At 54.1% G+C, this 23,841-nt stretch overlaps 2 protein-coding genes across 10 annotated transcripts in view; both read right to left on the bottom strand.

Annotated features, from left to right (window-relative positions):
* Positions 1-4,993: 4,993 nt before the first annotated feature.
* CCDC97 (coiled-coil domain containing 97) lies at positions 4,994-19,844 on the bottom strand. Its single transcript, XM_054466081.2, has 5 exons — positions 19,467-19,844; positions 13,025-13,480; positions 10,012-10,290; positions 9,398-9,527; positions 4,994-7,275 (listed from the first exon to the last, which is right to left on the bottom strand). The coding sequence occupies exons 1-5, from the start codon at positions 19,672-19,674 to the stop codon at positions 7,155-7,157; spliced, it is 1,194 nt and encodes a 397-aa protein (XP_054322056.1). The 5' UTR covers positions 19,675-19,844; the 3' UTR covers positions 4,994-7,154.
* Positions 19,845-22,151: 2,307 nt separating this feature from the next.
* The window catches only part of HNRNPUL1 (heterogeneous nuclear ribonucleoprotein U like 1), a 44,575-nt gene continuing 42,885 nt past the window's right edge, over positions 22,152-23,841 (bottom strand). For all 9 annotated transcript variants that reach the window (XM_054466080.2, XM_054466075.2, XM_054466072.2 and 6 more), the window contains exon 15: positions 22,152-23,324. In XM_054466080.2, the coding sequence (XP_054322055.1) occupies positions 23,208-23,324 (117 nt within the window). In that variant the 3' untranslated portion in view covers positions 22,152-23,207. The remainder of the gene's footprint in view (positions 23,325-23,841) is intronic.

Here is a 23,841-nt window from a genome sequence, read left to right as displayed (position 1 = left end):
TCACCTGGACCACATGGTGAAACCTTGTCTCTACTAAAATACAAAAAAAGGCTGGGCGCGGTGGCTCACGCCTGCAATCCCAGCACTTTGGGAGGCCAAGGCGGGCAGATCACGAGGTCAGGAGTTCGAGACCAGCCTGACCAACATGGTGAAACCCAGTCTCTACTAAAAATACAAAAATTAGCCATGGTGGCGTACGCCTGTAATCTCAGCTACTCAGGAGGCTGAGGCAGGAGAATCGCTTGAATCCAGGAGGTGGAAGTTGCAGTGAGCCGAGATCACGCCACTTCACTCCAGCCTGGGCGACACAGCGAGACTCCATCTCAAATAAATAAATTATACAAATAAAAAATACAAAAAAAATTAGTCTGGCATTGTGGTACACACCTGTAGTCCCAGCTACTCAGGGGGCTGAGGCAGGAGAATTGCGTGAACAGGAGAGGCAGAGGTTGCAGTGAGCCAAAGTCGCCACTGCACTCCAGCCTGGGCGACAGAGTGAGACTCCATCTCAAAAAAAAAAAAAAAAAAAAGAACTTGCACTCGAGGAAGACAGGAGCCAGGGCAGGGTTTGACCTAGGTGCTCAGAGGGTTCGCCGTCTTGCTCATGGTTGGGAGTGGACAGAAGTGTCAGGGTGAGGGTGAGCACAGAGAGACCAGCTGTCCAGGCAAGAAATGGCAGCAGCCACGGGTGGGTCTCCCTCTGCTGTCTCCATTTCTTCCCATCTGCTATGGTCCTGCTCGTGAATTCTCTCCTGCTTCCTCTTTCTCCTGCCTCTCCGTTTCTGCTCTTTCTCCCAGGTTTCACTTCCCCACACCCAGTGATTGTCCTGGGAGGAAGGACAGTATGAGTGCTGCAGTTCCTTTGCCTGTGGGCATGAGAGCTGTTGGCAGCACTGGGTCTGGGTGCCAGGGACCTGGGGCCCTCCCAGCTCAGCGTAGGGGTAGAAATGTGGTTACTCCTCTGGCCTCAGGTCCCAAAGCACACAGGGCTGAGGGAGGAGTGGGGAGGCAGGAGTTCACTATGCAAGGACATGCCAACAAATGGATAGGTATAGAGATGCTGAGGCCTGGCCCCAAGAGGCAGAATCACAAGCTAGGACACAGTGACTCGGCTGTAATCGCTGCAGCCCTGTGAGGATGTGGTGTGTGTACACACGCAGACACACTCACACGGGGGGAAACACGGACGGTGCCCCACACTACCCAAACATTCACCTCTCAGAGCTGCCGTGGACACACGGAGACTCCTGCAGGGCCCGTAACACATGGGCTGTGCCATTTGGCAGCAGCTGCAGCCCACATATACACAGATACGAATAGAGAAAGTGTCAGCCCATCACGTAAACACCACACAGCCTCAGAGCCTCACTGGGACACAACACGAGCAGAGACTTCAATAGGGACCTGGCACAACACAGTCATATACAAATATATTCCACAGGGTCATGGTCGCAACCACCGCACACCAGACACTGATTCAAACAGTGTCATGCACGCACACGCATCACAGCATCAAAGCCCGGACAGGAAATGGATCCCTCAACAGCTACCTCCTCCATGGGGTCACAGTCACAAACAGGTCCAGGGTGCATGTCCACAGTCGGACCTGTCGCAGTCCCACCAGACACACCCCACACAGAGGTCTGACACGTCACAACCTCACAGACAGCAGGTCGGTCTTACCCACTCAGTCTGACATCCCACACCCTCCGCCGCACACGCACAATTCCAGCCTGGGGAGTCCCACAGGGCCCCACAGATTGCAGCGACCCCGTCACGTCACGCCCAGACACACTGTCACACCCAGGGTCCCAGACGGAGCAGACACACCCCCAGGGTGGCAGACGCGGCCCTCACACGCCCAGCCCCAGCTCGTGCCTCGGCCTGAGGACAAGTGCTGGCTGCACACTCGCAGAGTGTGGTCGACCTGCCCGACACGCCCTCATGACACACCCCGCCCACCTGCCCCGGGCTGCTGGGTGAGCTGGCACAGCCCCACAGGGCGGGGAGGGGAAACTGTGGGCTCAGCACCTTCCTCTGGCCGCGTGCGCACTGCCCCTGCCCTGCCACCCTGGCACCCAAGCCCGATGGGTGGCTCAGCCCCGTCGGGACAAGTCTGCCCCCGCCTGTGGCTGACCGCAGGGGCAGGGCAGGGGTTGGGGCTCCCCGCTCCCTCCCCCTGCACCGCCCCTGCCTCTGCAGGCAGCCTGGGGCCACAGAGGGAAGTCGTGGGGGGAGCCTGGGTTCCGGCTGGAGCCCCAGCTTCCTGTCCAGCCCCCGTGGGGCAGGAAGCCGCTGGGGGAGGCCAGCTCAGGCCTTCCTGCCCCCTCCCCCTGCCCCCAAGACGGGCCTGGGACCCGGGTCACCAAGGGGGAGTGGGGAGATTGGGGGATGAGAGAAAGCCCCTTCCCCCTCAGTCTCTGGACATGCAGAGTATTTGAGGTTCCAGTGTGGATTTGGATTTGTGTGTTCAGGACCTTATTGTGTGTGTGTGATTCCAAGCTTTGTGGTGTGAGTTGCGTCTGGCATGGGTGTTCTGGGGGCCTGTGTGCTGTTTGGTATGGATGGTCTTGTCTGTGTGTGTCCTCAGCACGTGTTAGCTCCGTGTGTTTGTGGCTGCGCTGCATTTCTGGGGTGTGCGTCTGCATTTTGTATTTCTGCTGGGCAAGCTGTTGTATTTTCTGTGGGTTTTATGCTCTGGCACTGTTTGATTCTGCAAGTCGGCCATGTATCTGGGGCATATTGTGTGTCTGATATTTTTCTCAACATCTTCACTGTTCTTCTGGGTGTAAATTTGTGCATTTTTTAGTGTAAGTTTGACTTGAAATGTGGTGTTTTCTGCATATGTTAATCATCTGGGGGAATGATGTTTCTCCAGGAGAGGGGAGTGACTGTGCATGTGTATGTGTGTGTAAAATGGGGTCTTGCTCTGTCGCCCAGGCTGGAGTGCAATGGCGCGATCTTGGCTCACTGCAAGCTCCGCCTCCTGGGCTCAAGCGATTCTCCTACCTCAGCCTCCTGAGTAGATGGGATTACAGGCGCCCACCACCACGCCCTGCTAATTTTTGTATTTTTAGTAGAGATGGGGTTTCACCATGTTGGCCAGGCTGGTCTCGAACTCCTGACCTTGTAATCCGCCCACCTCGGCCTCCCAAAGTACTGAGACACAGGCATGAGCCACCACGCCCAGCCGTGTGTGTGTGTTTCTTACATATGAGGCGGGTGAGTTGTGAGTTGTTTCTGGGTTGCACTGTGATCAGTGCGTGTGTCGTTGGTATTCTGAGCATGTTTGTCTACGTGGTGTGCGTCCAGCATGCTTCCTGTGGTTCTCGGTGTTTGTGTGTGTGAGGGAGGGCTGCCCTTCGGGGCTGTGTGTGTCCGTCTCAGGGACTGGTGTTCCCAGCCTGTGGGTGCTGTGAGCAGGTGCTAAGGTGGTGTCTGCATGCTGTATTCCCACATGTAGGCTGGTGACTGCAGTGTGTGGAGTTGTGTGGGTCTGTGCTGCATCATCGTTGAGGGGATTTCGCGTTCTCAGCAGGGGTGGATGTGTGTTTGCAAGCGGTTGTGAGTGTGGGTCCACATTGTGTGCTGGTGTTTTCAGGGGAGGGGGACAGGGTGCGTCCATGAAGCCGCCTGCATCGTGAATGGCCAGTGCCTGTTGGCCTCCATACCCGGCGCAGGCTGTGTCTGCGGCACGTCCCCTTGCCGGCTGGTGCCACGCTGGCTCAGAGCTGGCTGTGGCAGCAGGCAAAGCAGGGCAGGGCAGGGGCTGTGGTGGGCACTGGACCCACGCCCAGCCTCGGTATAAATATCCCAGGCTGCCAGCGGCTGTGTCTGCTGTGTTTACTCGGCCTCAGCCCTGGCCGGGGGCGGCAGCAGCCCAGCAGGTCCTGGGGGCGGGGGTGACCAGGCCACAGCACAGACATTTCCTTCTGGCCAGACAGGCCCCGCAAACTTGCTGCCCCCTCCTGCGCCCTTTCTGGGTGGGCGAGAGGCGGTGACCCCTCATTCTGGGTTTCCAGGGGCCGCCAGTGAGGCTCCAACCTGGATATCCCAGCCGGGCTTCCCAGAGTGTGGGAGACAGAGGAGATGGGGGGCACGGGGGGCGGGCCAAGACACACAGCAGAGAGAGGGAAAGGGCAAAGTGAGGGGAGGACAGAGCCCCCCAGAGGCTCCAGCAGAGAAAGGGATGGGGAAACGAGGTGGCAGGAGCTGAGAACAGAGATGGAGAATGGCTGGGGACATGGAGTGGAAAAGGTGGGGAGGAGAGGGAGGAGAGGGAGGGAGGGAGGGAGGGAGGGAGAGGCATGGGAAAAACAAGGGAGGAGAGAGAGGGGAGACGGAAAGTCACGGGGAGACACCAACAGCCAGAGGTGTGGAGACAGAACGAGAAGACAGAACAGTGGTGGCGAGGGAGGAAGGCAGAGGGCTGGAAAGAAATGCAGAGAAGCAGGGAGAAGAGACTGGGGACAGAGGGACAGAATGACTGGAGCTGGAGGGGGAAGAGTGCAGGGAGGCAGCTCGCTTTGGCAGGACGCATGGAGGTGTCAGACGTGGGGGGTGGGGTGGCGGCCAGGCCAGCGAGCCAGGCCAGGGCCAGGGCCAGGACGGACAGGAGACACGGGGGTGGGGGCCGGATGCCCACCTAGGGGTTGTCTCTCTGCGGGGCCCGCCCTCCCTGACTCAGCCTTTCCGCCTACCCCGACCCCGGGAGAACTGGGAGGGGGATGGGAGGTGCCCGCCCTGGGGGCCCACCACCCGCAGGTCTCAGAGGCAGTGACCAGGGGGTGTGTCTCCCGTCATCCCTACCCCACTCTGTCTCCACCTCTCTTCCTGTCTCCCCATCTAATCCCTGTCCCTGGGACCGGCTCCACCTCTGTCTGTCAGCTAGATGCTCACGTCTTGACCATCTGACTAACCCTAATTCTGACTCAATTTCTGTCTCTCATCGCTTTTTAAAAACCTACACAACAAATTTACGTATAGCAAAGTATATCGTAAACAAATTTAATGACCAAATGATAGACTGGTCAAAAATGTGCCCATCACCAAGGGCTGATTACCTTTCCCGTAGCCCAGGCCCTCTGCTCTTAAAAATGGGGCACAAATACAGGCAGGTAAGAGACAGACAGCTCTCATCTTGCATTCTTGGCTTTCTGAGAGGTATGACCCCAAGGTCCTGGAGTCTAGCTGCTGCTTCCTCCTCTGGGAAATAGAGGAGTGATATTGGTAGTGCCTAGCGCATAGCACTGCTGGGACAACTCAGTGATTTGGGGACTGATCTCCATATCAAGATGGCCTGATCCTGTCTGTGTGTGGGACAGTGGCTAGCACGGAGCCCTTGTTAGGCCCGCCTGCCATCTGACCCTTCTCAAACCTTCCCGTCTGAGGACATCTGCGTGCACACTTGTCCCTCCAACGCTGTCCCACTCTGGATGGCCCTGACACTTGAGAGGCCAGACAGCCAAGTGGTTTCTAGGACCTTTGTGATTCTAGGCCTGGGTTCCTGTTTCATTTCTGCCTCTGATGGCCGAGTGGCCTTGAGGAAGCAACATCTTTCCGGGCCTCCCTTGACCCATTTCACTAGTTCACGGGGCCGTCTGAGGATCCAACCCGGTGTCAGGCACTTCGCTCGGGCCTGGCAGAGGACAGAAGCGCTTGGTAGCAGAGGCTTTCGTCTTTAATAGTCGCTCTGAGCATCTTGTCTGCCTCCATCCAGCTCTCACTTTCCCTGTCTGGCTCTAATTCTGGTTGACCCAGAGGGCATAGCTGAGGCTCGGAGGTCAGGAACCGTGGACTCCAGGAGGCAGTTTTGAGGGTCCTTCAGGCTCGACCATGGTAGGATACCACCATTCCATCTCAGAGGCATGAGGAGTCCCTAGGCCCCGACTTGCTGACCCTTGGCCTGTGCGCCCCCTCAACAGTGGCCAGGCCCTCCTGTGTGTGTGTCTGCTGGGGGAGCAGGAGCCGGGTGTGGGGGCATGGGAAGGCGGGACGCCTGGGTTCCCACAGGCCCGGTGGCTGAGTCACCAGGCGGCCATCTGGCTCCCATTAGCCCAGGGCGGCAGGGGGCTCCATGGGGCGGGCCCTGCGGCCAGCTGGGGGCAGGGACGCTGGGGCAGGCTGTGTGTGGGATGACTCAGGACCCATGATAACAGCCTGTGCGCATTCGGGGAGTGTAAACAGGAGAGGGAGAGGAAGGCGGAGGAAGGGAAAATTGTGGTTGGGCAGAGGGGGGCTGGTGGGGCTGAGAGGGGTAGAGTCCCCCCTCCCTCTACACTCAAGCTGGCAGGCCCCGTGATCCACAGCCTGGGTCCTGGGGAGAGAAGAGAGCTGCCCCCATCCTCCCTGCCTGGGGTCTCCTCCCTCCCCTGGGGCTACATTACTCAGTGGTCAGGGTTCTGCTGCCTATAGCAGCCAGGTTTGAGGGAAGGGGGAAGAAGGGGCCCAGAGCCTGGAGCAGGGGATCAAAACCCAGAGATAAAGGCTGAGAGACAGATAGAGAGGGACAGTGACAGCAGAGGCCTAGAGAGGTGGAAATATACAAGTAGAAAGAAGAGGCCCACAGTGAGGCAGAAGGAGAGATGGGAACCTAACAGAAGCAAGGAGGCTCTGAGTGTGAGACACAGCGCAGACATAAACAGAGAAGGGGAGACAGACAGCGCGGGAGGCAGCTGTGCTGGGGCCTAGGGGTCAGCACCGGAACCAAACTGGCCACTTCCAGCCACGAAAGGCCCTGCCAGCTGGCCTCCGGCAAGGGGAGGACTTTCACCTTGGGCCCTGCGGTGGAGACAGAGCCTAAGGCAGAGAGAGAGGGGGAGAAAGGGAGATACAGCCAGCCAGAGCACTGGAAAGAGGGAGCGGAGGTAGGAAGAGAGACAGAACGACAGAAAGAGACAGAAAGAAGCCCAGACAGACACCAAGAAAGACAGAGGCAGGAAACAGGGTGGGAGAGACGAGAAAGACAGGGAACCCCAGAAACAGAGGGGGTGGGGGTTGTCTGAGATGAGACTAGACCCAGTGAGATGGTGGTGTGCGTGGGTTGTGGGGCACTGCCCTGATGTCCTCCTAGAGAAAGGGTCACTGAGCAGGCCTGGAATCAGCTGCCTTGTTGGGGTCGGGGATGCAGCAGGTGGTGGGAAGGGTAGTGGCCATCAGTCCCCATCCAGCTCTGGGCTGGGTGCATCCTCAGGTTCTTCCTCATCGAAGTACCTCTCCTCCTCATCCCGTGCCACAATGTCGAGGTTGTCGAAGTCGGGGTTGTCGTCTACGGTGCTGCAGGGGGAGGAGGCTGTCAAGGACTGGGTCTCCCTGGGACCCTGGGATGCCCAGGTCAAAGGCCTGGGGCACCCTGATGTCAAAGGCCATGTGCTGGCAGCCATCAGAGCTGACCCTCCCAAGGGGGATGGTGTTTAAAACTCCCAGGGTTTAAAACTCAAGGAAGCATTTTCCAAATCACAATTTGCACAAAACCTCTGGGCTGGGCATGGTGGCTCATGCCTGCAATCCCAGCACTATGGGAGGCCAAGGCAGGAAGATGGCTTGAGCCCAGCAGCTGGAGCCCTGGGCAACAAAGGGAGACCATGTCTCTACAAAAAAATTGAAAAAGTAGCCAGGCGTGGTGGTGAGCACCTGTAGTCCCAGCTTACTCAGTTGGGTGAGGCGGGAGGCTAACTTCAGGCCAGGAGGTCAAGGCTGCGGTGAGCTATGATCAAACCACCACATTCCAGCCTGGGTGACAAAGGAGACCCTGTCTAAAAAAAAACCCAAAGCTCTAGTTTTTCTTAAAAAGCTGTAAAATGTGGCGACACATGGGCTTACATTCTCAAGCAGGCAGTGGCTCTCAACAAAGAACCACTTGGGGGTGATTTTGCCCCCACGGCATTTTGACATTTTGACGTCATCACTGGGGGCTTGCTACTGCCCTCCAGTGGACAGAGGCCGGGATCAGCCAGAGCTGACCACAGGCAGGACAGCTGCCCATGCCCTAAGGCAGCAAGTAAACCCAGTAGCACTCACTTGGGTCGCCAAGCCTAGCTTGATTTGGCCACTCAGAGATCTCCTACCCCCTTGCGACCCCTTGTGACTGCTCCAGCCCCTTCTGACCCTGGGTGCTGCTGGGGGCTCTGGCACCTACTATGGCCTCTGCCAGGAATGCTCCTCCCACTTCCTGCAGGCCTTTGCTGTCAACCCCTCAGAGATGCCTTCCCTAGCCACCCTGTCACTCCCCTCCCGCTGCTTCACTTTTCCTCATAGCCCCATCACCATGAAGTGCTAGAAAATGCTAGATCTTCCTCACTAGAATGGGACCCCTTTCCAGGCAGGGAAGCCTTTCGTTGGTTTTGGTCCCCACCTTATCCTCAGAGCCTGTGGACATCGCAGACACTCAGCACATGCCAACTGAATGCACAGATGGGGGACACGTCGGGGCCACTGCTGCCCTCCCGAGGCAACACACTGTGGTCCCTGCCACCCCCAATTTCCTCCTGGGCCCTGGTTTGGGAACAGCAGTGATGCCTGCTGAATGAGGGTCCCCGTGGTCCAGGCCCTCTGCTCACCACTTTGCGTGCAGGAACTGGGGCTCTGAGCAGGCCTGCCTGGCTGGAAGTGGAGCAGCCAGATTCCATTCAAGAGCCAGGCATCCCAGAACAGGAGGAGGCTCCGGTGACCATGGCTGGGCCCCATGGCAGTGGCAATCACAATTCCCACTTTCCTGATGAGCCCACCTCAGGACGGACATAGGGTCCACTTATGTGTGGTCACACATTTCACATGTCATCGGGGCTGGATGTGAAACCAAGGAGGGTCCTCTGCTGCTGGGCCCAGTGTTTGGGACCACAAGGCAAAACTACCTTAAATGACAAAACCAATCTTTGACTGACACATCACTCTCCTGGGTCCTTTTCCAAAGCAGGTGGCCCATGTGTCTCAGCCCTGGGGTGCTACTGGAGAAATGAACAACTGTAACTGTGGGGGCAGCCAGTGCAGGCCCCTCCATGCTGGGCATGAACCCTGCCAGGGGTTACTTCCTGCAGCATGAGGAGGTCCAAGGTGAAGTGGAAGAGGTTGGGCTTCCTAGGGAGACTTGGGGGGCTTGGGGTAGTAGCCTCTGCCATTGTCAGGAGGGAAGTGTTTCAGGGTTTCATTGATACTGAGCTATGTCATCCCTGTCCACCCCCTGCCTTAGAGGTGAGGAGACTGAGGGTCTGAGATGGACAAGGCTAGTCCAAGGTCACCCAGCCTCTTCCTTTGGCTGTTCAACCCCACATCCTGGAACTGTTCTGGGGCCTTCTACCTCCACAAAGGGACGCCCCCACAGCTTGGTAAGGGCTCTGCATGTGACCAAAGGCCGTGGGATGCTGGGCTGGGGGATGGGGAGGTGGGGGCACAGGAGCACCTGTAGTCAAAGTCCCCGTCCTTGCCATCTAGGAAGCGCTGGTGCATGCGGCTGGTGAACTCCTCTCGCAGGATCAGCCTCTCCTCCGAGTCGGGAACCCAGACCTCTGAGTCCTTGCCTGACCTCTGGTCTGCAGAGGGAGAGCAGAGGGGGTGTGAATGCGGGTACACTCGGGCAGGCACTGAGCACAGAGTCCACAGAGAGCTGCTGCTCCTGTGCCCAGCCTTGTGCTGGGTGGCTCTGGGAACACAGTAGTGACAGAGATGGCCCTGGTCCCTGCCCTCCAGGGACACGCATAAAACACATGACCATATAGTGCTCTGGAGACTGTATCCTCAGGTCAGGATCTGAGACCTGAAGGGTGGGAGGAGAGGCATTCCTGGCAGAGGGAACGGCCTGACGAGACCTGGAGGCGAGGGGTCATTTGGTGCCTCAGAGTGGGGGATGGGGATGCTGCAGCGATTGGAAGGACACAGAGAGTCAGGCCGAGCAGGGGAGGGATGCAATGTCGGCTTTTGCAGGTTGGGGGCCCAGCCTGCTGCCATGAAGTGGAGACAGACAGGCCTGGGGCTGGGGTGTCTGGAATCTGGGGTCTCCCTGCTACTGGCCCTCACCTTCCTCATCACTGTCCTCCTCCTCTTCCTCTTCCTCCAAGCAGGCCTCCTCCTCCTCCTGCTGTTGGAGCAGACGCTGCTGTAGCTCCCGCTCCTCGTAGGACTGGAGCAGCAAGTTGGAGAGCGGGCAAGCAGGTCTCCCGGGGGACCCAGGCTTGGGGGGCTGATGGGTTGGGGTACGGGCACTGAGCTCCTCCTGGGTGAGGTACTGCCCGATGTACTGCTCGTATAGCAGGGGGGCCCGGAACCGCATCTGCTCATCACTGAAGTACTCGCCCCCTGCACAGAGGAGAGACAGGGTGGGCATGGGGTGAGTGACTGAGCAGACGTGTCCATGTGGGTATGTGTGTGATCATGCTTGTGGGATGATGTGCGTACACAGTCCAAGTGTGTGTATGCACATTCAAAAACACAGGAAAACATGCAGGCACCTGAGGTGTGCCCATGAGTACTCATGCAGGTGCCTGAGGCGTGCGCGTGAATACTCATGCAGGCGCCTGAGGCGTGCGCGTGAATACTCATGCAGGTGCCTGAGGCCGTGTGCGCAAGCACTCATGCAGGCACCTGGTCATGTGCATGTGATTACTCGTGCAGGCGCCTGAGTGTGTTTATGTGGCCCGGCCTCTATCTTCCTGTGTATTCATGTATTCATGCATCCAAGCATATGTGTGTACGGGCAGACCTGGCTACATCCTGGCCTCTGAGGCTTTGACGGTCTGGAGCTCGTGTACAACTGTGTCCAGGCACGATGCGCAAGCTCCTGCCCATGGACGTGTGCATGGCCCATGTACACACACATGTCCTATGAGGCCCAGCATATGCCCACGGACACCTGTCTGTCTGGGTGTCAGCATGCAGGACAATGCAGCAGAGGTTGTGTGTCTCTAGGTTGTGTGCCTGTTTGTGGGGCTCCAGTCTGGCTGGCAGCGGACATGCCTTCACTGTGGGGCGTGTATGTGCGTACATCCACGTGGATCTGGCATGTGTGTGCAAGGGATCAGGTCAGGTGGGGCGTCTGCCTGTGTATCCCTGGGAAAGCCTCCTGGTGGTGGAAGGCCCTAGATCCTTCCTCTCTCGAGTGCTCCTTTATGCAGCAACCCCTCAGGTGGGCCTGGCTTCCCCACTACCCCAAAACCTGAGTTCCCTGCATCACCCCTGGCTGCCTGTTCCTGCAGGAGTGACTCTGTCCCTCAGTTAACAGTTAAACCTGCCCTAGTCCCTCCCCTCCACTGGTCTTAGCCCTGTCTTCAGAGCCCAGGGCAAAGAAACTGCTCGGACTCCTGGCCTCTGCAGCACCATAGGCTGTGACTGTCCCTGTCCTGCTCAGCTTCCCCACTCCTGCCAGCTCTCTTACCCCCAGCTGTTTCTGGCATCCTCTAGCAGATTCAGTTTTTTGAGATGGAGTCTCACTCTGTTGCCCAGGCTGGAGTGTAGTGGCGTGATCTCAGCTAACTCTAACTGCAACCTCCGCCTCCCGGGTTCAAGTGATTCTCCTGCCTCAGCCTCCTGAGTAGCTGGGATTACAGGAACCTGCCACAGTGCCTGGCTAATTTTTTTTTGTATTTTTAGTAGAGACGGGGTTTCATCACGTTGGCCAGGCTGGTCTTGAACTCCTTATCTCAAGTGATCTGCCTGCCTCGGCCTCCCAAAGTGCTGGGATTACAGGTCTGAGCCACTGTGCCCAGCCTCTAGCGGATTCAGTTTCTATCCCTCCTTCTCCCCAACTTGGATTATCACCCACCCCGGCTCTGGATCTCTCTCCATCTCTTCCTTTATCTCCATCTTTCTATCTTTCCTGCTTTTTTCAGTTTCTGTCACCTACCCCCACCTCATTCATCTTTTTTTTGGCAACCTCCACCTCCCAGATTCACGTAATTCTCCTGCCTCAGCCTCCCAAGTAACTGAGATTACAGTTGCCTGCCACCACACCTGGCTAATTTTTTTGTATTTTTAGTAGAGATGGGGTTTCACCATGTTGGCCAGGCTGCTCTGGAACTCCTGACCTCAGGTCCACCCCCACCTCACCCTCCCAAAGTGCTGGGATTACAGGCTTGAGTGACTGTGCCCGGCCCATCTTCCTTCTGTCTTCATCCTGATTTCCACATCTGTGTTTCACTTTTTTTTTTTTTTTTTTTTGAGACAAGGTCTGGCTTTATCACCTAGGCTAGAGCTTAGTGGTGGGATCTCAGCTCACACAACTTCCACCTCCCAGGCTCAAGCAATTCTCCCACCTCAGCCTTCTGAGTAGCTAGGGCACCACCACACCCAGCTAATTTTTGTATTTTTTGTAGAGACAGCATTTCGCCATGTTGCCCAGGCTGGTCTTGAACTCATGAGCTCAAGTAATCTGCCCACCTTGACCTCCCAAAGTGCTGGGATTACAGGCATAAGCCATGATGCCCAGCCTCTTTCTCTTTCTCTATGAACCTCTCTATAACTTGTGCCTTCTCCCTAATGACTTAACTCACTCTCTGCTTCATTCACTCTCATCTTTTAACTTTGGTTCTGGTGTTGTGGTCACAAGGATGCTTTTAATTATGTCACGGTCAAAAAGCTATCGTTTTTTTCCCTTCATGGTTTTCACAGTGTGTCTTGTTCAGAAGGCTTCTGTGTCCCCAAGGTCATGTACATACTCTTTTTGGTTTCCCCTGATGCCTTTGTATATGGTATGAGGTAGGGATTTCATGTTTTGTTCCTTAGGTATGACCAATTATCACAGCACTGTGTACTGTGTCCTCAGCCTACCAATCTGAAATGCCACTTCTGACATCTACTGAATTCTCATCTATTCTCATTGTCTGTCCCATTCTCTTCCCTGGACCCCTGTCTATCTCTCCCCCTTACTTTACATTTCTGTCTCAGTCTCTTCCTGTGTCCCTGTCTCTGTCTCAAAACTTCTCTCCCAGGATCTCTGTCTCTGTTTCTGCTCTTGTATTCTTTTCTCTAATTCCCTCTGCCTCAGTCTCCCCTCCCTCCCCATCTGTGCCCACTCTCGCCCATCTGGCCCCCACACCTTGGATCAGCTCTCGCAGGGCAGCATAGCGCCGGTTACGCAGGCGTGTACGCAGGGTGCGGGGCCGGGCAGTGCCCTGCCGGGCCACCTCAGCACAGTAGAAGTCTGCACGGTGGTCGCCACGCACGTGGCCAAAGCAGGCCAGATGCTCCTCACGGAGGCCTGTGCGGAAGCGCTCCAGGAACACCAGTGGCTTCTCGTGGTACAGCTGGGCCAGGATGGCCACTTTCTCACGCTCTGTCAAGTCGGGTTCACCCTGCTGCTGGCTGCAAACAGGCAGGCGGCTGGCGGCTACAGCGTGCAGCATAGCACTCACTGCTGCATTTTCAGCCCCGGAGGTGTCACTGTCCAGGGCCACTGATGTTGCCTCAGCTGCTTCCACTTTGTCCTGGGGTTTAGATGGGACTGGTGTCCGGCTCAGCTCACCCCAGTGCCCAGGTCCAGGCTCTGTGCAGCCTGAGGAAAGGAGAGATTTGTTAGTTCAGAGATGGGAGTGTGGGAAGGGACTGGGGGCTTAGTCACTCACTCAGTTCACATTTACTGGGCACCAACTATATTCTGGGCACTGTTCTGGGCACTAGAGAAACCACAGTGAGCAAAAGTTGACATTTCAGTAGGGGACACAAACAATTAGCAACATAATTACCGAAAACATAATGTGTTAGGTTTCCTGGAGTTATGCGGAAAAATAAAGAGGGAAGGAGGAGGGAAGGAGGTGGAGGAGGCTGCAATTTTATTTTATTTTCGAGACAGGGTCTTGCTCTGTCACCCAGGCTGGAGATCACAGCTCACTGCAGCTTTGACCTCCTGGGCTTGAGCGATCCTCCCATCTCAGCCTCCCGTGTAGCTAGGACCACAGGCATATACCACCACGCCTGTGTAATTTTTAAATTTTTTGTAAAGACAGGGTATTGACATGTTACTCAGGCTGGTCTCGAACTCCAGGGCTCCAGCAGTCCTCCTGCCTTGGCCTCCCAAAGTGCTGGGGATTAAAGGTGTAAGCCACTGTGACTGGCCTATTTTTATTTTTTGTTTTAAGAGATAAGGCCTTGCTCCATTGCCAGGCTGGAGTGCAAAGGCACAACCATGGTTCACTGTAATGCTGAACTCCTGGGCTCAAGCAATCCTCCCACCTCAGCCTCCTGAGCAGCCAGGACTACAGGCATGCACTACCATACTCAGTTAATCTTTAAATTTTTTTTTCTTTCTTTTTTTTTTTTTTTTTTTTGAGATGGAGTTTTGCTCTTGTTGCCCAGGCTGGAGTGCAATGGCGTGAGATCTGCCCACTGCAACTGCTGCCTCCTGGGTTCAAGTGATTGCGGTTGGTGCCTCAGCCTCCCAACTAGCTGGGATTACAGGTACAAGCCATAATGCCTGGCTAATTTTTGTATTTTTAGTAGAGACAGGGTTTCGCTATGTTGGCTAGGCTGGTCTCCAACTCCTGACCCTAGGTGATCCACCCTGCTTCGGCCTCCCAAAGTGCTGAGATTACAGGTGTGTCGCCCTGCCAATCTTTTTTTTTTTGAGACGGAGTCTTGCTCTTTCACCCAGGCTGGAGTGCAGTGGAGCAATCTCGATTCACTGCAACCTCCGCCTCAGGTTCAAGCAATTCTCTGCCTCAGCCTCCCGAGCAGCTGGGATTACAGATGCCTGCCACCATGCCCGGCTAATTTTTGTATTTTTAGTAGAGACAGGGTTTCACCATCTTGGCCGTGCTGGTCTCGAACTCCTGACCTCGTGATCCACCCGCCTCGGCCTCCCAAAGTGCTGGGATTACAGGCGTGAGCCACCGCGCCCGGCCTGCACCCTGCCAATCTTTAAATTAAAAAAAAAAAAAAAAGTTTCAGTAAAGACAAGGTCTTACTAGGTTGCCCAGGGTGGTCTCAATCTCTTGAGCTCAGGCAATCCTCCCACCTCAATCTTCCAAAATGCTGGAGTTACAGGCGTGCACCACTGGACCCGGCCTAATTTTAATTTTTTTTGGTAGAGACAGGGTCTTGCTGTGTTGCCCAGGCTGGTCTTGAACGCCTGGCCTCAAGTGATCCTCCTGCCTCAGCCTTCCAAAGTGCTGAGATTACAGTGTAAACCACCATGCCTGGCCAAGGCTTCAATTTTAAATGGAAGGCTCAGAGGCTTTGCCAAAAAAGTGACATTTGATTAGAGACCTCAGGTGGTGAGGGATTAAGCCATGAGATCTCTTGGAAAAGAGAATTCCAGGCAGAGGGAACAACTACTGCAAAGGCCCTGAGGCCTGACTTATTTCCACTCAATTCTTTAAATCGTTAATACATTTGCTAATTTGTTTACTCATTCATTCACTCTCTCATGCATTCATGCGTTCACCCAACCACTCTTTAATAACTCTAAATCTTAGGCCGGGCACGGTGGCTCACGCCTGTAATCCCAGCACTTTGGGAGGCTGTGGCAGGTGGATCACCTGAGGTCGGGAGTTCAAGACCAGCCTGACCAACTGGGAGAAACCCCGTCTCTACTAAAAATACAAAATTAGTCGTTGTGGCACATGCCTGTAATGCCAGCTACTCAGGAGGCTGAGGCAGGAGAATAGCTTGAACCTGGGAGGCAGAGGTTGCGGTGAGCCAAGATCGTGCCATTGCACTCCAGTCTGGGCAACAAGAGCAAAACTTAAAAAAAAAAAATGAAAAAAACTAAATCTCTGAGAGGCCCTAAGTCAGGCAATGCTGAGGATCCATAGGATGAATCCAGTCCAGCTCCTGCCCTCAGGAAGCACCCAGTCTGATGTGGGACACAGTCAGGATCAACAATAATATGGGCAAAGAAAACAGGAAAGCTGGCTGGGCACCGTGTCTCATGCCTGTAATCCAGCACTTTGGGAGGCTGAGGTGGGCAGATCACTTGAGGCCACAAATTTGAGACCAGCCTGGCCAACATGGTGAAACCCTGCCTCTACTAAAAATATAAAAATCAGCTGGGCATGGTGGTGGGCACCTGTAATCCCTGCTACTCAGGAGGCAGAGGCACAAGAATCACTTGAACCCAGGAGGCACAGGTTGCAGTGGGCCGAGATCAGCCATTGCACTCCAGCCTGGGTGACAGAGTGAAGACTCTGTCTCAAAAAAATGGAAAGAAAACAGGAAAGCGGAGCGCTGGGCAAACGTTGGTGAGACTTGTTTCCTAAGAGTGGAGGGAGCAAGCCTGCGGCAACCAGGAAACATGTGAAAACAGAATATAGAGGCAACTTCAGGCAGCGCGGCTGGGTTGGGGAGGAGAGAAGTCACAGGTGACATTACATGTGCTGTGTGTATCAGGGAGGATTTAAACCACTGATGCAGCTGAAGACTGAGCTGGACAAGGGCAGGGGCTGTGCAGGAAGGAACAGAATCATAAGTAAGCGAATCGGAAAGATGTCAGGAGGCTGAGTGGAGGAGCCACGGGGCTGATGTGCTGGGAAGTAAGGGAGGCATCCAGGGGAATGGTCCGACTGCTGCTACACGGGCCTCCGGACTCCTCAGGAGAGAAATGTTGGGCTGGAGACAGAGCTGTGGGTGTCATCAGAGTCAAGACAAGAACCAAAGCCAAGAGAAATAAGAGGTAGGGATTGGGGAGGGCACGGGGGAGTGGGAGAGGGATGAGAAGAGGGTCCAGGAAAAAGCACTGCACAGATGCGGGGAGGACATGCCTCTGAAGCTAAAAACTGGCTGTGCAAAAGATAGCTACATCGTAATCCCTGGAGCCCATTACTGTTACCTTAAAAAAAAAGAGGCCGGTTGCAATGGCTCACCCCTGTAATCCCAGCACTTTGGGAGGCCGAGGTGGGCGGATCACTTGAGGTCAGGAGCTCAAGACCAGCTTGACCAACACGGCGCTCTACCAAAAATACAAAAAATTAGCCGGGTGTGGTGGTGCACTCCTGTAGTACCAGGTACTCAGGAGGCTGAGGTAGGAGAATTGCTTGAACTCCAGAGGCAGAGGTTGCAGTGAACCGAGATCACGTACTCCAGCCTGGTCAACAGAGCGAGACTCCGTCTTAAAAAAAGGAAGGCAATGTCAAAAGGGGAAGCAGAGATTGGAGTGATGTAGCCATATGCCAAGGAATTCCAGAAACCACCACTGGCTGGAAGAGGCAAGAAATGGGTTTTCTCCCAGAGCCTGTGGGGGAGCATGACCCTACAGACACCTGGATTTCAGTTCAGCAACACTGACTTCAGCCTTCTGGCCTTGAGAACTATGAGAGAATAAAGTTCTGTTGTTTGAAGCCATGCAGTTTGTAGTACTTTGTTACAGCACCCCTGGGAAACAAAGTCAGGCTGAGAAGGAGCAGCCTGAGAGACAGGCAGGAAATCAGGCACTGTGGTGTCGCTGAAGCCAAAGGAAAACATGCAAAAAGGATGGAAGGGTCAACAGTATTTAATTCTAGTCCAGTCTAGTAAGAAAAAAAACCTGAATGGGCCAAGTGTGGTGGCTCACACCTGTAATCCCAGCACTATGGGAGGCTGAGGCAGTAGGATCTCTTGAGGTCAGAAGTTCGAGGCCAGCCTGGCCAAATGGTAAAACCCCATCTCTACTAAAAATATACAAAATTAGGCATGGTGGCGGGCACCTGTGATCCCAGCTACTTGGGAGGCTGAGGCACGGGAATCACTTGAACCTGGGAGGTGGAGGTTGCAGTGAGCTGAGATCGTGCCACTGCACTCCAGCCTGGGCAACAGAGTGAGACTCTCTCAAAAAACAAACAAACAAACAAAAAACCTGAATGGAGTGACTAGATTGAACAACATGGGGGAAGTCAGTGCAGACCCTAATCAGAGCAGTTTCTTAGGAGAAAAGTCAGACAGTTGTGAGCAGGAGACGAGGAAATGGAGACCCAAGTGTACATGACTCTCTGAAGGAGATAGATGGGGCCAAGAGACAGATTTTTTCTTTTTCTTTTTTTTGAAACAGGGTCTTGCTCTGTTGCTCAGACTGGAATGCAATAGTGCAAACACAGCTCACTGCAGCTTCAACCTCCTGGGCTCAAGTTATCCTCCTGCCTCAGCCTCCTGAGTAGCTGGGACCACAGGAATGCACCATCAAACCTGGCTAATTTTTTTTTTTTTGAGACAGAGTTTTGCTCTGTTACCCAGGCTGGAGTACAGTGGTGCGATCTCTGCTCACTGCAACCTCCGCCTCCCGGGTTCAAGTGATTCCAGTTGGTGCCTCAGCCTCCCGAGTAGCTGGGATTACAAGCACACACCACGACGCCTGGCTAATATTTGTATTTTTAGTAGAGACGGGGTTTCGCTATGTTGGCGAGGCTGCTCTCCAACTCCTGACCTGAGGTGATCTTCCTGCCTCCGCCTTCCAAAGTGCTGCGATTACAGGTGTGAGCCACCGGACCCGGCCTTGATTTTTGAATTTTTTGTAGAGATGGGGTCTGGCTATGTTGCCAGCGCTGGTCTCAAACTCCTGGGCTCAAGTCTCACTCTGTTGCAGAGGCTGGAGTGCAGTGGTGTAATAATCTTAGGTCACTGCAGTCTCAAAGGATTTGAGTGACACTCCCACCTTAGTTAGTCTCCTGAGTAGCTTGTCCTAGCTACTTCCTAGCCACCAGGCCTGGCTAATTTTTAAATGTTTATAGAGATCAGGTTTCTCTCTCTTGCCCAGGCTGGTCTCAAACTCCTGGGCTTAAGCAACCCTCCTGCCTTGGCCTCCCAAAGTGTTGGGATTACAAGTGGGAGCCACTGCACCCGGCCTTAAGACTTTTTTTAGGTTAAATTTTTTATTTTTAGAAAATTTCAAACATACACAAAAGTAGAAAGTACAACGACACCTCTCCCCCTAACCTCCATATACCAATCATCTCCATCTGGCTTCCACAATTACCAATTCTTGGCCAGTGGTGTTTGAGCCACGCTTCCAACCACACCTCACCCTACATCGGATTACTTTGAAGGTTGTGGGAAAGCACAGAAATTGAGTAAGGACTTTGAAAGGAGCCTGGCTGGATTTCGCACTTTGGGGGAAATGAACGAATCGTTAGATTGGGATAAGTTTGCATGAGGCAGGTAGAAGTTTAGCCTGGAAAGGTAGGAGGATTCGTCTAGAGCAAGGGAAGGCTCAGCTTGGTATAGGGAAGGAGGTAATTTGAGAAGGGCTGGTCTGAGGCAATGCAGGAATTAGGCCGGGGTAGAGAGGTTTCTGTTAATTTGAGAGTTAGCCTGGTAAGGAAATGAGTTAGGGACATGGAAAGGATTGGTCTGGAACTGGGAAGAGGTTAATTTCGGGGGGAAGGAATGGAGGAAAAGGAGGTCAGCCCCGCGACAAGGGACGGAATAATCTGGGCAAAGTGGTGAAGAGGACCGGTAAAGCTGAGGGGGGCGGGTGTCCCCCTAAAACGAGTCCTCCTTCGCGTTCCTGGGGGAATCATTTCCTAGAGACACCGCAGCCGCACCCACCCGCCGCCTGCGCGTGACCAAGATCTCACCCTTTTCGGGTTCCTTCGCCGCCGTCGCCGTCGCCACGGCCTCCATCCTGATTCTCTCGGACTTGTCAACCGCCCGGCGTGCCCCGCACACCAACCTCCGGCCCACGCACGCAAGAGACACTTTCGCCTGAGAATGTTCCGGGTCCGGGTGCACCGCTGCGCCCAGGAACCGAAGTTCCGGGCCTAAGGCAGACGTTACATTGCGCATGCGTGCCTCTCTCGGGTTCCGCCCTCCGCAGCCAGGAAGGAAAGGGTCTCCCCGGAGAGTGAGAGACCCTTAAACCTCTCCTGTCAGTCAGTAGGAACCAGAACCATTGTTCGTTTGTTCACTGCTGTGACTCCAGCTCCCAGCGTGCTTAATTTTGGGATGGATGGTTAAAGGACTTTCCCCCGGAGCCTGCAGCCGTCATACTCTGAGGGTTCCTGCTCTCGTTTAGACCCCCGCTTGTCCTTTTCCTTTCTTCACCCCTTCAGGAATTCAGGAATATTTACTAAGCCTTGACTCTTTTTTTTTTTTTTTTTTGAGACAGGGTCTCGCTTTGTCGCCCAGACGAATGCAGTGGCGCGATCACAGTTCACTGTAACCTCACATTCCTGTGCTCAAGTGATCCTCCTGCCTCAGCCTTTGGAGTAGTTGGGACTACAGGCGCGCACAACCGCGCCCGGCTAATTTTTTAAATTTTTTTGTAGAGCCAGGGGTCCCACTTTGTTGCCCAGGCTAGTCCCCAACTCCTGGCCTCAAGCAATCCTCCCGCTTCAGCCTCTCAAAATGCTGGGATTACGCGCGTGAGCCACCAGCCTGGCTAACTTCCGTCATCATACCCTGTCCCTGGCTGGCATGAGATGGGTGGTGATAGAACTTCCCATTTTGTGTTCCCAGGACCTGGAGGAAATCTACAGGTGTGAAACAAGACAACTGTGGTCCTTATTTCCCTATGGGATGGGTGGGGCTGTATTTAGGTGTGTCTAGCAGAGTAGACACACATGTCACCAGTAGCCACTCAGTGGCCAGGGCTTTGATAGATCCAGAGGGCTGAGGGAGCTGTCCACCCCAGGCTGGAGGGTCAAGGCAGGCTTCTTTCTGGGAGGGGACCCTGAAGCTAAGACCTGAAGAACGAGTAGGAGCTGGGTTAAGAGGAAGGTAGGGAAGAGTCTTGAGGAGGATGGCAGGTATGGACGGTCCTGGTTGCTGCAAGCACTTCACTATGGTCAGGGCATAGGAAAGGAGCTCTAACTTGAAAGCCATGATTGGGCTGTGGAGGTTTTGAGAACCTCATGAATTTTTATGCAAAATTCCATGTGCCTCTGTATTCTCCAATGCAGTGGTTCATGGCATCATTTGTGGGTTCCAAAAAGGACTTATGGTTCCTCAGAACAAAATAACCACTGATTTGATATTCAAAGGGGGAGCAGAAAGAGAGGGAGCCAGCGAGGTTACCAGGTGCTAGGCCATGCAGGGCCTCATAAGCCATAGTAAGTGGCTTGACCCCTTTATTCTGAAGGGAGTGGGCATCAAGGGACTGGAGATGAGACGTGTGAGAAAAACTGTGGCTGAGAACAGAGGAAGAGCTTCCTCATTTGCATTCCCTTGAGGTCTGGGGTTGTGGAAGCCAAGTAGGTCCCTATTTACCAACCCAGATACCTAGGCATTACCAGGAGAGGCCAGCAGAGGGCGCTCTAGCCCAGCATATAGACATGCAGGGAAGGGGACTTTCCAGACTAAAGGCCCTGCCACCTCCTCTCTGGAGCACTCTAGGGTCCCTTTTAGCCATCAGCCTTGGTTCCTTCTCACGTTCTGATGCCCTACCCGAGATTCTGAGACTAGTCAGCTTCCCTCGTTTTTGTTGCCCATCTCCCCTTCACAAGGCTCTGAGCTCCCACCAGGGAAGATTGGGGCTGAATTGGCTTCTCCTGTGGCCCAGCATTGTCTCTCACAAGGAGCCAGGAACACAGCATGCACTGAGGGAATGAAGACATAAGGTTGCTAAGGAAGGAGGACGATGAGCCATGGGGATGCAATCTGGCTCACTCCTCCAGGAAACCCTCCCTGCTCACCACCCCAGGCTCTCACAGCTGACCACTTGGTGCTAGCAGGTCTTTGTTCTCTCTGGAGTGGGAGCTCTGTGACAATGGGGTCCAGGACAGCTGAAGAACACAGCAGGTGGCTCACACACACTGGCTGAAACATGAAGCTCCTGGAATCCCCATGAGCCCCAAACACAGAACAGGCAGGAACTGTCCTCCGTGCTGCACACAGGCCAGGCCTGAGGCAGGTGGTCTGTGGATGCCCAGTGATGATCCCGAACAAACCAGCCCTGGTCTCTGTCCCATCAGTCCCACCCATCCCTCCACCTAGAGGCCTGTTCCACGTCCTTTACTCAAAAACTCCTGGAGGCATTTTAGACTGTGAGAGGTAGAGAACCAGAGAAGCACTTTAAAAATGAACTAGTGGATTTTAAACCAGGGACCCTTGTTTAAGTGTGCATTTTTAGCACCAAAATCGGGGCCAGGCATATGAAACCCTCAGTTAAGTTGTTTAATGAATGAGTAAATAATTTCCCTTTAAAAAGGCCCCCACCCCAATTAACGGCCAACTGCAGTAACACTTCAGGGTTTCAACCCTGCTTCCTTCCTGCTAGGAGGTGCCATGTCATTTATTCAAAGAAAACAAAACGAAACCAAACGAAACAGGGCAAACACATTTCTTAATAAGTGCAGTTTGTTAAAATCATGTTAAAACATATGAGTCAAGGGGAAGTAAAAATAAAGGGTATCACTGTAGGAAAAGCTTTTGGGTCTGGCACCTGGGAGACCACTGGAGAGGAGGCAGTGGGCGAAACTTCAAGTTCTGAAGGGAAGGAGCCCCCCAACCTCCCCTTCTTCCCTCTCACCCACTGAATCCCACCAGAAACTACCAAGACGCCCGGAATAAAAGGTTTCAAGTTCAATAGTCACACTCTCTCCAAATACAAAAAGCAGTTACAATTCAACTGAACACAGAAGCTTGTGTGCAAAGTTATGGGGAACTGGGCATCGTATAAAAAGTTGGGTTAAAGATGATTCTGTGGTTTGGTTTTGTTGTGTTTTGTTTTGTGGCTCTTCCTCAGTCACCTGAACTCAGGAAAGAAATGCTTATCTTGATGAAATATCAACAGCCGACCCACAGTAAAAACAGACAAATTCTAAAAATTAAAAAAAAGCGCATAATTACCAAAAAAAAGTCACTGCTTCCTCCCTCCCCATTTTGCTTTTTAAACTTTTTTTTTTTAAGTTTTGATTTTTTTTAATCCTGAAAAGTAGACAGTAAAACAGCTCCTGGGAGAATTTACAACCAACTGCATGAGGGTCTGGGAAGCTGAGGGGCTGGAGCAGGGGTTGGGAGAGTGAACAGGAGGGGATTCTCCTCTCAGTCACTGTAGCCTCACTGTATGATCAAGGGAGGCGGGGATTATTTAGTCAAAAAGGAAGAAGGTAGGAAGAACAGGAGGTGGAAGGTTGGGGAGGTGGGGACAAACAGAAAATAAAAGGTCATTGTTGCCTGTTTGAATCCAGAAAAAAATGCCTGGCCCTATGGAGGGGAAGGAAGCCCCTCAGAGGGAAGGCAGTGGGCTGGAGGGAGGCAGCCCTGGGATGACCCCCATCCCCAGCACCACCAGATCTGGCGGGGGCAGAGGAGGGGCCGAGGCAGGCGCTGGTGGAGGAAGCCGGCAGGGGCCTCCGGGAGCCTCTGGGTCACACTGGCTACTGTGTACTTGTGCCACCCTGTGTGTTCCCGGAGTAGCTCCCGTAGTCGTAGTTCCCGTAGTATGGCGGCCACTGGCCCTGGTTCTGATAGTACTGGTTCCACTGCTGGGCATACTGGGGAAAGAAACCAAGAACACCAAGTTGTCCTGCATCTACCCCACATTTAGCCTCCCCACCAGCCCCACCCTCACCTAGGGCAGAGACAGCTGCAGTGACAACAGTTGACCTGACAGAGAAATCAAGGCACCTTGGAAAGACCTGACACCACACAGGCAGGCAGTTAGGGACTGAAGCCCAGGTCTCAGCTTGTCAACCCAGTGCCTTTTGGGTATAGCTAAATATCATAGTCAAAAGATTTAGTAACAGGTAGGGGGGCCTGGGCACCAACCTGCAGCAGGATTTGGAGCCCCCTGTCTATGGTGCTGAAAGAGGACTCTGAGGCCCCTGCTACTTAGGCCAGCCGTTCCCCTTCGCTTGCTGGACTGTGGAGGGGGCTAGGATACCAATTACCTAGCAACCAGTGCAGAAGTGTTGACCAAATGGAATGGCTGCACCAGATGAATGCCAGGCCGAGGCCAGCAGGCTGTCTTTTTAGGGATAAGCAGGGACTTGAGTCTGGGAATACACACCC

The sequence above is a fragment of the Pongo pygmaeus genome, chromosome 20 (assembly GCF_028885625.2).
Source record: "Pongo pygmaeus isolate AG05252 chromosome 20, NHGRI_mPonPyg2-v2.0_pri, whole genome shotgun sequence".
NCBI lineage: Eukaryota > Metazoa > Chordata > Mammalia > Primates > Hominidae > Pongo > Pongo pygmaeus.
The sequence above is the reverse complement of the archived record's forward strand: the minus strand, read 5'-3'. Positions and strand labels throughout refer to the sequence as shown.

Bases quoted from the DNA above. Each gene is read 5' to 3' on its own strand.
- CCDC97 (XM_054466081.2), bottom strand. From the start codon at position 19,674: ATGCGCAATGTAACGTCTGCCTTAGGCCCGGAACTTCGGTTCCTGGGC. The intron at 13,481-19,466 runs GTGAGATCTTGG...TCCTTTCCTCAG, and splicing joins GGCGAAGGAACCCGAAAAGG to GCTGCACAGAGCCTGGACCT. The intron at 9,528-10,011 runs GTGAGGGCCAGT...CTCCCTCTGCAG, and splicing joins GGAGGACAGTGATGAGGAAG to ACCAGAGGTCAGGCAAGGAC.